Here is a 9504-nt window from a genome sequence, read left to right as displayed (position 1 = left end):
ACAGTCCTATACAGTGAATCTGACGACAGTTCTAATCCATATTAGGGCAACTAAGAAAAGAGAAATAACAGTCCATCATTACTTTAAGACAGGAAGGTCAGTCAATCCGGAACATTTAGAGAACTTTGAATGTTTGCTTGCTTCCATTAGGAGATGTCATCAGGAAGCACTGCATCAACTTCCATTGTTATGCAGATGACACTCAGCTATATCTTTCTATAAAACCAGATGAAACTAATCAGTTAGTAAAACTTGAAGCCTGTCTAAAAGACATAAAGTCCTGGATGACCAAAAACGTCCTGCTTCTAAATTCAGACAAAACAGAAGTTCTTGTACTTGGTCCTAAACACCTCAGAAACTCTTTCTGTAATCACTTAGTTACTCTAGATGATGTTGTCTTGGCCTCCAGCAAAACTGTGAGGAGCCTTGGAGTCATCTTTGATGAGGATTTGTCCTTTAGACACCATATAAAGCAAATCTCCAGAACTGCCTTCTTTCATCTACGTAATATTAATAAAATCAGGAAAATCCTTCCTCAGCATGACGCAGAAAAACTCATTCATCCGTTTAATCTAGGCTAGATTATTGTAATTCCTTGCTGTTAGGATGTCCAAATTACTCATTAAAAACCTGCAGCTGATCCAAAATGCTGCAGCAAGAGTACTGATGGAATTTAACAAGAGAGATCATATTTCTCCAGTTTTATCTTCTCTTCACTGGCTTCCTGTGAAATCAAGAATAGAATTTAAAGTTCTCTTGATGACTTACAAAGCTCTACATGACCAGGCTCCATCATATCTTAGAGATCTTATAGAACCATATAATCCTAGCAGAGCACTTCTCTCTCAGTACGCTGGTCTACTTGTGGTTCCTAGAGTTTCCAGAAGTAGAATGGGAGGCGGAGCTTCAGTTTTCAGGCTCCTCCCCTGTGGAACCAGCTCCCAGTTTGTGTTGGAGGGGCAGAAACCCTCTCTAGCTTTAAGATTAGACTCAAAACGTTCCTTCTTGATAAAGCCTATAGTTAGGGCTGGCTCAGGTAGACCTGAACCAACCCTTAGTTATGCTGTTATAGGCCGAGGCTGCTGGAGGACCTCGTTACATGCTGAGCTTCTTTTCTTTCCTCCTACTCTTTAACTGACTCATACCTCACCATCTTCTTCTCTCCCATAGTTTCTTCTTATTATCTGTTGTCTCCATTCAGATCCTTCGCTCACGTAGTTTCTGTTCTTTCTTTTCCAGATGTCCCGTCATGGAGCTGCATGTCTCTGCTCTGTGATTGTCGTCTCCACCAACAGTTCTTCTCTTCTATCTCTATGCTGTCCTTTTCTCTCTCTGCTCTCCGCTCACCCCAACTGGTCGAGGCAGATGCTCCGCCCAACTCTGATCCTGGTTCTGTTAACAGATGCTCCGCCCACCTCTGACCCCGGTTCTGTTAACAGATGCTCCGCCCACCTCTGATCCCGGTTCTGTTAACAGATGCTCCACCCACCTCTTAGTCTGGTTCTGTTAACAGATGCTCTGCCCACCTCTGATCCTGGTTCTGTTAACAGATGTTCTCCACCGCTGATCCTGGTTCTGTTAACAGATGCTCCGCCCACCTCTGATCCTGGTTCTGTCGGAGGTTTCTTCCTGTTAAAAGGAGTTTTTCTTCCCTCTGTTGGAGGTTTTTCTCCCTTAAAGAGGAGTTTTTCCCTCCTGGCTTATGTGGAAATTGTTGAATTGTTGAATTGTTGGTTTCTCTGTATAATATTGTAAAGTTCTGCTGTAAAGACTTTAATGTGTTAAGTGCCATGAAATAACCTGTGTTGTGATTTGGCGCTATAGAAATAAAGTTGAATTGAATTGAATTGAATTGAATTGAATTGAATTGAATTGAATTGAATTGAATTGAATTTTATTGAATTGAATCGAATATATCATCAGGTGTCCTCAATGAAAACCATCAAAGGCTGTGATGAAACTGTCTCTCATGAGGACCGCCCAGGACAGGAAGACCAAGAGTTACCTCTGCTGCTGAGGATAAATTCATTAGAGTTACCAGCCTCAGTAACCGCAAATTAACAGAACCCCAGATTAGAGCCCACAGAAATGCTTCACAAAGTTCAAGTAGCAGACACATCTCAACATCAACTGTTCAGAGGAGACTGGGTGAATCAGGCCTTCAGGGTCCAATTGCTGCAAAGAAGCCACGACTGAGGAAGAAGAAGAAGAAGAAGAAGAAGAAGAGACTTGATTGGGCCAAGAAACACAAGGACTGGACATTAAACCAGTGGAACTCTGTACTTTGGTCTGAGGAGTCCAGATCTGAGATTTTTGGTTCCACCCACCGTGTCTTTGTAAGACACAGAAAAGCTGAGCGGATGGTTTCTACATGTGTGGTTCCCACCGTGAAGCACGGAGGAGGAGGTGTGATGGTGTGTGTGTGTGTGTGTGTGGGGGGGGGGGTTACTGGTGACACTGTTGGTGATTTATTCAGAATTCAAGTCATACTTAACCAGCATGGCTCCCACAGCATTCTGCAGCGACATGCCATCCCATCTGGTTTGAGCTTAGTGGGACCAGCATTTGTTTCAACAGGACAACGACCCCAAACACACCTCCAGGCTGAAGGGCTGTTTGACCAAGAAGGAGAGTGATGAGTGCTGCGTCAGATGACCTGGCCTCCACAATCACCGACCTAAACCCAATGAGATATATATACAGTTGAAACCAGAAGTTTACATACACTGTGCAAAAAGACACATAACACTTTTTTTCTCACTGTCTGAAGTTAAATCAGACTAAACCTCCTGTTTCAGGTCCGTTAGGATTACCAACATTATTTAACTTTTGCTAAATGTCACAATAATGAGAAAGAGAATTTCTTAGAGAATTTTATATTACTTTCTTTGAGGTCAAAAGTTTACATACACCAAAAGTACTATGTCTTTAAACAATGTGGGCAAGCCCAGATGATGATGTCATGGCTTTTGAAGCTCCTGATAGGTTAACTGACAACATGCGAGTTAATTGAAGGCACACCTGGGGATGTATTTTAAGGCCACGCCTCAAACACTCTGCTTCCTTGTTTGAAATCATGGGAAAGTCAAAAGAAATCAGCCAAGAAATCAGGGAGAGAATCGTGGAGCTCCACAAGTCTGGTTCATCCTTGGGTGCAATTTCCAGACTCTTGAAGGTGCCACGTTCATCTGTGCAAACAATTATACGCAAGTATAAACATGGGAATGTCCAGCCATCACACCGCTCAGGAAGGAGACAGGCTCTGTGTTCCAGAGATGAACGTGTTTTGGTCCAACATGTGCAAATCAACCCCAGAACAAAAGCTAAAGACCTTGTGAAGATGATGGCTGAAGCTGGTAAGAAAGTGTCATTATCCACAGTAAAACGAGTCCTGCACCGACATGGGCTGAAAGGCTACTCAGCAGGAAGGAAGCCATTACTCCTAAAGAAACAAAAAAGCCAGATTACAGTTTGCAAAAAGACACAAAGACCTTAACTTCTGGAGACATGTCCTGTGGTCTGATGAAACTAAAGTGGAGCTGTTTGGCCATAATGACCACCGTTACATTTGGAGGAAAAAGGGGGAAGCTTGTAGACCTGAAAACACCATCCCAACTGTGAAGCATGGAGGTGGCAGCATCATGTTGTGGGGCTGTTTTGCTGCAGCAGGAACTGGAGCTCTTCATAAAATAGACGGCATCATGAAGAAAGAACATTACCTGGAAATATTAAGGCGACATCTCAGGACATCAGCCAGGAAGCTACAACTTGGACGCAAATGGGTCTTCCAAATGGACAATGACCCTAAGCAGACTGCCAAAATAGTTAAAAAGTGGCTTGAGGACAACAAAGTCAATGTCTTGGAGTGGCCATCACAAAGCCCTGACCTGAATCCCATCGAGAATTTGTGGTCAGATCTGAAAAGGCGTGTGCGAGCGAGGCGGCCAACAAACCTGACTCAGTTCCACCAGTTCTGTCAGGAGGAATGGGCCAGAATTCCAGCAGAGTACTGTAAGAAGCTTGTGGAAAGATACCCAAAACGTTTGACCCAAGTCATGCAGTTCAAAGGCAATGTTACTAAATACTAAGGAACTGGATGTAAACTTTTGACCTTGAAGAAAGTAATGAAAAATTATCTAAAATATTCTCTTTCTCATTATTGTGACATTTAGCAAAAGTTAAATAATGTTGGTAATCCTAACGGACCTGAAACAGGAGAGGTTTAGTCTGATTTAACTTCAGACAGTGAGAAAAAAAGTATTATGTGTCTTTTTGCACAGTGTATGTAAACTTCTGGTTTCAACTGTATATATATATATATATATAGAGAGAGAGAGAGACAGAGAGAGATATATCTATCTATATATAGATATCTATATATATCTCTCTATATATAGATATATATCTATATATCTATAAATATATAGATATATATCTATATATAGATATATATATAGAGAGAGAGATAGATAATAGATAGCTAGATATCTATAGATATATATATGCGGGGTCACAACGGGGCCACTTGTCAGGGGGTGACGGTGGGGGGAAGGGGCGGGGCTTCGGGTGAGGACCGGGCTGCAGACAGATCGGTGTCACTGTGCTCGAGGAGTCCAACCGTGCTGAGATGACGGACAAAGAGCAGAGCCAGGTAACTACCCAACTTCTCTGAACGCAGCTGCTTTTAAAGTGAAGCGGAAGTGCAGCTGCTCGTGTTGTCTCGTGGTAAACTTTGTTTTTCTGTGTTTTTACCTGCGGGTCACGCGCGCCTCACCTGTCGCTCATTAGGCCGCATTAACGTCGTGCCGGCGCTGTTCGAAGGTTCGCTCGGTTTCAAACGTCTCTCCGGGCTTCAGGTGAAGGTTCAGGTTCCTCTGACATCACCTGGACGTTCTCCTGTTCTGCTGTGAACACAAACGTTCCTTCACAGGACATCAGAGAACTCCACCAGGTGTGTCTACCTGTGTCTCTCTGGGCTCTGCTTCCACCGTCCCTTCAGACACAGCCACTCTGCAGCCAACACTACTATTTCCATCTTCATCATCATCATCATCATCATCCTCCTCCTCCCTGCAGTGGGTGTCACCTTGTCCTTCCTTGTGTCCCTCAGCAACGTTCTGTCTCCGTCCTCCTTCATTCAGTCAACTTTGTTCTGACAAAGCTGCTGTTCTTTCTTCATGTATGGAACCTCTGAAGGTCCGATCCGTGGGCCTCTGTTAACCGATCCACTACAGACCCGATCCAGTTCTACAGACCCGATCCAGTTTCCAGAGTGTTTCAGGTTCTGCCCCCCTCCCCCCCGGAACCTTCAGTTCACCACGTGATGCAGAAAGAGAACCTCTGATCATAGGAACAAGTGAGCTGCTGAGTCAGCAAAATTCTGCTGGAAACTGGAGGCAGAGCTACAGCTGATCAGAGTTCTAACAGCTGATCAGAGTTCTAACAGCTGATCAGTAACGTGTGTGACGGTGTAATGTGTGTTGAAGATGGTGAACCGTGAGCGGCTGCAGGCCCTGGAAACCTGGCTGAACAACACCAACACAACGCTGACTCAAGTGAACGGCCAGAGGAAGTACGGAGGCCCACCGGAGGGTGAGACAACTAACCAGCTGCAAGAGTCACTCTGACACACACACACACACACACACACACACACACACACACACACACACACACACACACACACACACACACACACACACACACACACACACACACCTGTCATCATCACGTGGTGACATCATTTCTACTGATGAGTATGTCAGTTTATCGGAGTGATCAGAGCAGGAGGAAGTGTGAGGCCTGCACCATCTGAGGAACAACGTGAGGAAGACCTCCGATGTTCTACGACATTAATTACCGTGACAACACGACTTGGTTAAATATTATAATGACAACATGATGTGGTTAAATATTACCATGACAACACGACGTGGTTAAATATTACCATGACAACAGGACATGTTTAAATATTATCGCGACAGCACGACATGGTTAAATATTATGATGACAACACGATGTGGTTAAATATTCCCATGACAACACAGCTTGCAGTAACACATGGAGTTTCCTTGTCAGCTGGACAGTTGGTGTATCTATGTGTTACCACACAGATTCCAGCAGGTGGCGATTCTCTTCCAGCACGATGCTTCACATCACTCTGCAGGATTATTATTATTATTATTATTATTATTATACATGAAACACCAACAGGATGATGACAGAGTTACAGTTTTACTGTCAGCCATTAAGGTCTACAGAAAATTCCCTTTCCAACTCTACACCACCTCATAGCATCTCTAAAGTTTAGAGGAAGATATGATGGAGCCCCTCACCTCATTCCTCTTGATTTGATTGCTCAGTGTGGGACGGCCCCGCTCCCGCAGCCCGCTGCGAGGTCTTCATCAGCCAGATCCCCCGGGACACCTACGAGGACCTGCTGATCCCCCTGTTCAGCTCCGTGGGCCGGCTCTGGGAGTTCCGGCTCATGATGAACTTCAGCGGCCAGAACCGTGGTTTCGCCTACGCTAAATACGGCTCGTCGGCCGTCGCTACCGACGCCATCCGTCTGCTGCACAACCACATGCTAGAGCCCGGCTTCCGCCTCAGCGTCCGCCGCAGCACCGAGAAGAGACACCTCTGCATCGGAGATCTGCCGGCGTCCACCAGGCAGGAGGACGTCCTGCAGGTACAGATCAACTGCAACGTTTCATTTACCCGAAGGACGAAAAGCATCAGTAGATAAATCTACAAATGCAGCAGGGCGACGCCCACTGAGCAGCACGATCAATACCCTCCATCAGGAAGAGTTCAGAGTCATTGAGCAGAACCTGAGTTCAACACGTCTGATGTTTCTTTGCTCCAGTTTCAGGTCTGCAGTGACATCACACGTGTTCACGTACTGCTGGTCACGTTGACTTGTGGAACTCAGTGATGATGTCGATCAACAGATGACTCTGAATACTTCCTCATGGAGGTCGTTGCTTACTGCTGCTCCTGGCTGGGGCATAAGATGATGTTCTAACACACACACACACACACACACACACACACACACACACACACACACGAGAGAAGGTGTCCGTTTGACTGTGTTGGATGTGAAGTCAGCGAAGTTTTGAGTGACAATTCGTACCTGTCAGGTGTCCATTTCCATCAGACCAGATGTCACATGTATGTGATCTGGAACACGTGTGTTCTGTGTGCCGCCAGGTGCTGCGGATGGTGTCGGACAGCGTGGACCGAGTGTCCCTGAAGGCCGGGCCGGATATCGAAGGGGTGTCGGCCGTCGTCGCCTTCTCGTCCCACTACGCCGCCTCAATGGCCAAGAAGGGGCTGGTGGAAGGTCTCACCTGTCTCACCTCTATCACCTGTTCTCATCTGTATCACCTGTCTCACTTGTTCTCACCTCTATTACCTGTATGACCTTTTCTCACCCGTTCTAGTCAATTCAATTCAATTTTATTTAGGAAAGAAAAGAAGCTCAGCATGTAATGAGGTCCTCCAGCAGCCTCGGCCTATAACAGCATAACTAAGGGTTGGTTCAGGTCTACCTGAGCCAGCCCTAACTATAGGCTTTATCAAGAAGGAACGTTTTGAGTCTAATCTTAAAGCTAGAGAGGGTTTCTGCCCCTCCAACACAAACTGGGAGCTGGTTCCACAGGGGAGGAGCCTGAACACTGAAGCTCCGCCTCCCATTCTACTTCTGGAAACTCTAGGAACCACAAGTAGACCAGCGTACTGAGAGAGAAGTGCTCTGCTGAGATTATATGGTTCTATAAGATCTCTAAGATATGATGGAGCCTGGTCATGTAGAGCTTTGTAAGTCATCAAGAGAACTTTAAATTCTATTCTTGATTTCACAGGAAGCCAGTGAAGAGAAGATAAAACTGGAGAAATATGATCTCTCTTGTTAAATCCCATCAGTACTCTTGCTGCAGCATTTTGGATCAGCTGCAGGTTTTTAATGAGTAATTTGGACATCCTAACAACAAGGAATTATAATAATCTAGTCTAGAAGTAACAAACACATGAATTAGTTTTTCTGTGTCATGCTGAGGAAGGATTTTCCTGATTTTATTAATATTACGTAGATGAAAGAAGGCAGTTCTGGAGATTTGCTTTATATGGTGGTTAAAGGACAAATCCTCATCAAAGATGACTCCAAGGTTCCTCACAGTTTTGCTGGAGGCCAAGACAACATCATCTAGAGTAACTAAGTGATTACAGAAAGAGTTTCTGAGGTGTTTAGGACCAAGTACAAGAACTTCTGTTTTTCTCACCTGTTCATGGAGCAGGATGGTTGTTTTATTTTTTTATATATATAATATTTTACATTATTTCATAAATTTTATGAAATGCTATTGATGTTTCTGGTGATGCTGCTCCTCACTTTTCTTTACTCCTCCCTCCTCCTCCCCTCCTGTCTGCAGCCTTTAAGAAGAGGTGTGCGTTGACCGTCTCCATCAGGTGGCAGTCAGCAGAGAAGCCAACTACTCCAAAGAGCCTGTTCCTCCCCCCCCCGCCACCCCCCATTTCTCCTCCGTGTCTGCTCCCTCCGTCCGCCCCCCCCAGTTTCTGCAGAGCCGTAGGAGGACTCCCCCCCTCTTTTCTCCTCCCCCCCTCACCGGTGTGTGGGGCGTCTCCTGTGCTGCTCCTCCTGAAGGTGTGTGAGGAGAACAGTGTCGGCCCGCCGCGCTACGAGCTGCAGTTCATCCACACGGGGCCCGACGGCTTCCTGCACTTCAGCTACCAGGTGCACATCCCTGGGGTGGGCGTGGCCTTCAGGGGGCTGGTTCTAGTCCTGCCAGGCCTCAGCGCCAGCACTACGGAGGGAGAGGCCCGCCGGGCCGCAGCGCAGCAGGTCCTGCAGGACCTGTGCAGCCGGCAGCTCCCGGCCTGAGCGGCCATCATCCGGCTGTCGCCACGGTTACGTACAACGTTTAAACTGATGTCGTTTGACTTCTGCATGTTTTTATGGTCTTGTTTTGACTCGAGTGGTTTGTTTTATGCATGCGTTTTATTGTGTCGTGTTCCTGACCTGTTTCTCAAGTAAATGAGATTTAAAACGAGTGCTGTGTTGCTGCTTCCTGTGTGTGTGATCAGCTAATCATAAAAAACCAAACACTGTACTGTAACAACACTCTCCACTCTGTGCGTGCAGGGAACCTTTAGAACTAGAACCTCGTGATCTGGTCCCAGAGTCCGGCTCTGGGCCGACACGCTGCAGTCCTCCTCCTCTTCACCTGTGATGTCATCAGAAACAAAAGCAGGGGAAACCCAGAGGGGCTGATCATGTGATTGATCAGCTGGAGGGATGCTGCTGTGACTGGTCCCCGCCCTTAACCCTCCCACAGTGTAACAGTAGACCTCCGTCATCAGTGTGCACACTAACAGAGGTGTTCTCCGTCCTGTCACTAGAGGGAGCAGCTGGTCTGATGAAAGGCAGGCAGGTCAGGTGACATGTCCAACAGAAAGCTTTATTTGAGACACTGAGCAGGTCAA

At 46.1% G+C, this 9504-nt stretch overlaps 2 protein-coding genes across 3 annotated transcripts in view; one reads left to right on the top strand and one right to left on the bottom strand.

The window, feature by feature from the left end:
• Positions 1 to 4627: 4627 nt before the first annotated feature.
• Positions 4628 to 9065, top strand: dnd1 (DND microRNA-mediated repression inhibitor 1). Its single transcript, XM_069688371.1, has 5 exons — positions 4628 to 4651; positions 5487 to 5592; positions 6363 to 6688; positions 7213 to 7345; positions 8433 to 9065. The coding sequence occupies exons 1-5, from the start codon at positions 4628 to 4630 to the stop codon at positions 8900 to 8902; spliced, it is 1059 nt and encodes a 352-aa protein (XP_069544472.1). The 3' UTR covers positions 8903 to 9065.
• Positions 9066 to 9460: 395 nt separating this feature from the next.
• Positions 9461 to 9504, bottom strand: part of hars (histidyl-tRNA synthetase) — an 11222-nt gene continuing 11178 nt past the window's right edge. For both annotated transcript variants that reach the window (XM_069688368.1, XM_069688369.1), the window contains one exon: positions 9461 to 9504. This exon is cut by the window's right edge and continues 266 nt beyond it. The gene's annotated coding sequence lies outside the window, so the exon portion shown is untranslated.

Source organism: Brachyistius frenatus, unplaced genomic scaffold (assembly GCF_029030835.1).
Source record: "Brachyistius frenatus isolate BFR_SWC_R1_liver_20210118 unplaced genomic scaffold, ASM2903083v1 Contig_576, whole genome shotgun sequence".
Lineage (NCBI taxonomy): Eukaryota > Metazoa > Chordata > Actinopteri > Embiotocidae > Brachyistius > Brachyistius frenatus.
The sequence above is the reverse complement of the archived record's forward strand: the minus strand, read 5'-3'. Positions and strand labels throughout refer to the sequence as shown.